We start from the raw sequence: 6000 nt of genomic DNA on the forward strand, positions 1-6000 counted from the left end.
GGGCATCTCCTTTCCAGCGCCTTTTGGGAGAAGAGGAAGCTTTATGCCAGGCACTAGCTGTTCCACAAAACGGTTGACAGTTCCACCCACTTTTTGTTTTAACTTTTTCAAACACCTGGAAGAACAAAAGAGGGCCTTTGATCATGGGAAATCCCTCATGATTACAGCAGGGCTTCAGCGGCTCAGCTCCATTCTGAGTCTGGGGGGAAACGCTCCAAGGCCCAGATACTTGTATGCAGAAAGAGCATAAGATAAAGAAAAAGAGAGATGAGACAGTGGGATGGAGGAGGAGAAAAACAGAGACATGAAACAGAAAGATGGAGAGCGAGAGAGAGAGACAGGGAGAGCACATATCTTGGGTGCTCTGTTTAGGAGGCTTCCAGCAACCCAACAAGAGGACAAATACAAAGAGGAGGAGGATATTCATCTCTAATCCTGTTCTCCATCCTGGCTCAATCAGCCAGCCAAACAAACACCCACATACACAACACAGTGAGAAAGAGGGACACGCTCAGCCTCTTTACACTCTAAAGAAATGGCAGAAAGAGACTTGAAGTGCAATAATACCTAACGCACATGACAGGATGGGCCATAGGAGGCTCCATACTGCAGCCCAAAGAGAAATGCTTGTGCAATCCGTGTTTCTCCCTTGCTAAATTAATGCCAAACAAATGCTTATTCTAGTCAGCAGAAATGGCAGCTTATGCCCAACTCCATTTCTCACCTGTCTGAGCACATTTGCCTGTGCTGCCGCTCACCTGCACAGATGCTTTTCACGCTCCACGACTGACAAAGACAACAGACCGGGAATGAAAAAAGGCCATTAACCTCCCCTTTCAACACAAATACAGCTGAACATACCCATACAGGCCAGCACTCTCCTGAAGGAGCTCTTTCCCACGCTACTTCCATAAAAGGGCCGGCTCCGGGAAGGCCAATGCCCAGCTTGGAGTCACTCTGTTGGGATAAGCTGACTGAGAGGCAGGGGGCCAGAGACTTGCCTCAATGCACAGTAGCCCACACAATGAGATATGAAAGGAGCATTTTGTGTCATAAATAATGTTTTTTTTTTTTACGTTTAAAGGAATAGCTTACCCAAAAAGAAAAAAGAAAAAAAGGTACCCATCCACAGGCCGTTCAAGATCAGATTTGGAGAAATGTAGCATTATATCACTTGATCACCAATGGATCCTCTGCAGCGGATAGGTGCCGTCAGATGATAAAAACCATCACAATAATCCACAAGTAATCAGTATGACTCCAGTGCATTTTGAAATGACAATCTGCATGTTTGTAAGAAACAATTCCATATTTGATGCTCTTAACTTCAAATTATTACTTTCTCTGGTAAGAAAAAGTTTTCTCACCTGTCAATCGATCAGGAGAGAAATATGCACAGATGAAGCACCATTTACAGTTCTAAACAATATGTCAGTGAATTTTAATGCATGAGCACAAGAGGGTATGGACTTTTTCACTGGAGGAAGCGTTATTATGGGTTAAAATTAAAATGCCTTGAAGGATTTATTACAAACATGCAGCTTTGCAAGCCATTAAGTGATGGACTGGAGTTTTGTGGATTACTTGTGGGTTGTTTTAATGTTTTTATCAGCTGTTTTAACTAATTATGACCTCAACCATTCACTGAAGAGGATGCATTGGTGAGCAAATGATGTAATTCTAAATTTTTTCAAATATGTTCAGATGAAGAAACAAATTCATCTTGGCTGAGGGTAAGTACATTTTCAGCAAATTGTCATTTTTGGGTAAACTATTAGTTTAATTTTTTATTTATTTTTTTGTACTAGCTGGCTGAGTTGGCTTTTTAAATTTGGGTATGCTTTACATGAAAACAACCGGGCAGGGTTTCAGGGCGCAGGACTGTCGAAGCACCATAGAGCCAAGAAAGACACAAAAAGAAAGAAAGATTTTATGTACACAAGTAGTCCATGAAGAGGAAGCATTCCCGGCAAAACAGAAACAAGAATAAAAGCGTACATCCACTATGATGCAGGACCACATAGTCCTCCCACTCAGTTCTGGTGTCTCTGAGGAGAGAGCCAAGCTTTGCTATTACTCACAGCAGACGTCCACACAACAGCACTTCACAGGGACTATAGTACTCCACACATAGGGAGGAGCTGCACTGTCTGCCACACACGCTTTGCATAACTGCCATGCTCCCCCAAACCCCAGCTGCTGGCAGCATGCAGTGATGCCTCCGGACGGATGTGCCCGCACTTGTGCTTCAAACATTCAGCCTCAGCGAGGAAGGCTGGAATTCATTTAAGAGTAATCGATGACCAGTACATAAAAGCTGGGATAGCATGCTCACTGCAGTTACTGTATAGGCACTGGAAAATTCTTTAAGGGTTAGTTAGTTTATTTCCAATGATTTTTCCAAGTATGGAAATCAAGCTCCCTGATATGGGTTATAATTAGCGTGGGAACCCTTTTTAGCATGTCACCCCACAGGACACATCACGTCAAGCATCCATTTATCGAAATCAACATTTCACATAAATGATTCAATTTAACCAAATTTAGCCAGTCAGACTGGTCTGTGGGTAAATCAGATTATGTAACATCACACAGTTCAGTTTGTTGGAGATAATCAGTCAATGTACCATTGAAATCACAATGATCAGATCTATCGATCACCAATTGCAGAGCAGATAGGTATACTAGAACCCTCTGCACTTCCATCGTTCCAATATCAGTGCGGTTACCACACTTTGTTAAGCCTATTAACACGCTCACACATGGTAAGCAGGTGCAGCCAGACTCTGAGAGGTGTGTTAAAGAACCGAAGGAGGCTCTTGCAGCCAGTAGGGCTGTTGACTGGGAGCTGAGAGATACAGGCTCTGTGATTTACAGGCAGAGAGAGAAAAGGCTGGGGGAAATCAATACATAGCTTCAGTCTCACGCTTGCTGCCGACTCATTAGAAGTGAAGCCTTGAGGAATGTGCTTAATTATCTCTGATTATTAATGGCCCACCTGTCAGACTGATTATCAACACACAGCATAGGGTATTTTGTCAAAAGATAGGGCAGAGGAGGGAAGCCACATGCACGCATACAGAAAGGCGAATGCAAATACTGTCTTTCCCTTCTGTCTCTCTTGCATTCATCCTGCGGATTCATAAACTGCCAGATCTGCAAACCAGACTGTTTGAGATGTAAACACCTCTGGTTGGAGGAGTCATGTTTCACTGATATCCAGACCAAGCCAGATTGGCTTGGAGTAGCTGAAATACACAGGCATCACATTTATGTGAACTGCCTCCTTACTGAATGTGCTTAAAAGATTGTAGCAACAATCTATCTAACAAAAAGGAAACATCTCCAGTGGTGAAGTCTTCATTTCTTAGTGTGTTGCAATAATTGGCAATCTGGATTTTCATTTTTTGTTATATTTTGTGGAGTACGTTAGCCACTGTTGTTGTTATCAGTCGCAGAAAGTGAACATTGTTTAAGCTAGTCAAATTCTTTGCGCTCTTTCCCACAAACATGACAAATACAAAGACTACTGAAACATTAAAAGAACATTGTTTGTAAAATGTAACCAAGCAAATTTTACTATCCATCAACTATATCCTTATTAATATTCATGAGCAAAGTGTTAGCCATTTCGTGACGTCAAAACCATATCAACACTTTTAAAAAAGAAAAAAAAAAGGATGCCCGTGTTTAGATTCAATTTTGACGTGAACACACACGTTTATTATCTTAAGCAACTTTAAGATCATATCTGAGGTTAGTCTCATAAAATGTATAGATTAAATCATCTTCATAGATGAAACCGGGCGGTGGCTGTTGCTCACGAGATATTGGCAGGACGACGTAACCTTACTCTCTAGGGACACAAAACATATAGCCTACCAACATTTGAGTGGTCACACACTGAGCCCATCCTGCTGACATTTAAACTGACCACTAAACCTGCACTTAAAGCAATCATTACCTTTATAGTGCGCGAAAAAGCAATAAGACACGTTCAGTTGACGTATTCATCAAGTATTCCTGTCACGCTAACGGTCGCCCCGCGCGAACACTGCGCGCGACCTTGCCCTGCTGATCCTGTTTACAGTGTCGCGCGTGAATGATGAGCACCGGCCGAAACTACAAGACTTAAGGTAAACAACACAAAAATGCTGACAGAATTCTTTACGAACTTCTGATATAGCGTAATGTTCAATTTACTGTTGAAAATTTGGGTGAATAATGCATTACACTGACAACTGACAGGTGTACTTCGCAAGTCTTTCTCTGAGAGGAAAAAGCTGATGCTACTACGACCCCAAGATGCGGATTGCCGTAAATACCATACATCCCGAAGCCTGGAATGACTGTGAAACTGTCCAAAAAAAAAAAAAAAAAAAAAAATACATCCAAACCTGATTAAGGGTGCTAAAAAGCACTTACACGATTAGCTTCACGCTCTGTCTGAATTCTACAGTTTTTTTCCAATCAGAACAAAAGCCACATGGTTATAAAATACCCCGTTACAGTGGTAAAATAAGAATATGTATGTCACATCCCTACCAGAATAAAACTGTAGACTACATACCTTAAACTTTAGGCTATAAAATACCTAACATGAAATAGCACCATGATTTAACGCTACAGCATTCTACCACATCGCATTTCCAAAATAATAATAGGCTAATAATAATAATGTGCCGAAATACGCATATAGGCTAAACATGTGATTTTACAATAAAATAAAAGCGATGCTATATAAAGTTTCCGTTCAGGTGAAGCAAAGGCTGTATCAATTAAATCGTATTCCCTTATGGTGGTGAGTTTATAACACGTTTTGACTGGTAATCTATAAAAGCGGGGCTCTAGCTCAGCAGTGTGTGCAGGCTTATCTGTGATAAGATTCTGTATCAGTGCTGGGCAAACGTGCACAATTTGTTCAGAGCAATGATGACTAACGGGAAACTGCCCCCGTACTCACTCGAGGCCCTTTGGATATATTATGGAAATGCAAATCATCACCATTCCAGAGCATAATGCCTTTCCTACGTGATGCATAATGATGATGAGCCACCTAATTTGCAAAGCACCGCATAGGCTGCCTTAAAGTTTGAAGCGCTCTTACCTTTAAGGACGATCCCGCAGATGCTGTACAGGGTAAACAGCATATGCTGCTTCACCATCATATTGCCTTCCTTCTGTAACAGCTGCCCGCTTGCCGTCAACACACTTTCTTCGCTCTTTCGCTTCTCCGCGCGCTGCTGCTGATGGAGCTTATCCAGGTGCAGGCTGCTGCAATCAATACTACAGGCTCCTTCGATAACTTCTCCTCGGTTGAAGTCCCACTGCGCTTTCCGCACGCCGTTCACTTGACGCTCGGACTGAGCTCGAGAAGTGCGAAGCGCTCCAACACAGTAGAAAAGTACAGCTCGCGCATCTATCGCCTCCTGGGAGCGCGAGCAGGCAGAGTCCCGCCTCCGCAGATTGACAGATGAGGACGGGGAGCCAATAGCGCGCGCCTGGAATTATTCTCCGCTCAAACTGGTTCTCGACTCCACAGTCCATATGATTAAAGGATCGAGGAAATATAATGCGAGTACGTGCAATGGCACCGATTGCCCCCCGTCTCGCTGTAATGCATTGCGTAATGAAACAATCCTGATATGAGTGGACTGATAATGATTTGGGCACGTTTTCATGTGGACTGCATTACATAGATATACAGCAGTTCTGAACGGACAGCTGTCGTGGGATGTAGCAGCGCACCTCTCACCAGGATCAAATAGACGTGACTGCGCTCTCAGGTTTACTACTGATACAAACCACTAGGTGGATATTTATTGCATCGTCGTCATTCTGTACATTATCAGTCCAGCAGAGGAGTTCCTACCGTTTTCAGTGCGAAAATATATATAAGTGATATAAAGGCAGCTTAAATGTTGCGATCTTTTATTAAGTCCATATATTATGAACACAGAAAAAAAAAACGAGTAGCCTACGCTTTCGTTTACTGCATGT

At 42.6% G+C, this 6000-nt stretch overlaps 1 protein-coding gene across 3 annotated transcripts in view; it reads right to left on the reverse strand.

Annotated features, from left to right (window-relative positions):
• The window catches only part of LOC122138691 (cell adhesion molecule 2-like), a 405589-nt gene extending 399905 nt beyond the window's left edge, over nt 1-5684 (reverse strand). Inside the window, exon 1 of one of the 3 annotated variants that reach the window (XM_042732490.1) lies at nt 5108-5684. In XM_042732490.1, coding sequence (XP_042588424.1) covers nt 5108-5168 — 61 coding nt within the window. In that variant the 5' untranslated portion in view covers nt 5169-5684. The remainder of the gene's footprint in view (nt 1-5107) is intronic. The other 2 variants (XM_042732491.1, XM_042732494.1) reach the window with 2 other exon arrangements.
• Nucleotides 5685-6000: the final 316 nt, after the last annotated feature.

The sequence above is a fragment of the Cyprinus carpio genome, chromosome B10 (genome assembly GCF_018340385.1).
Source record: "Cyprinus carpio isolate SPL01 chromosome B10, ASM1834038v1, whole genome shotgun sequence".
NCBI lineage: Eukaryota > Metazoa > Chordata > Actinopteri > Cypriniformes > Cyprinidae > Cyprinus > Cyprinus carpio.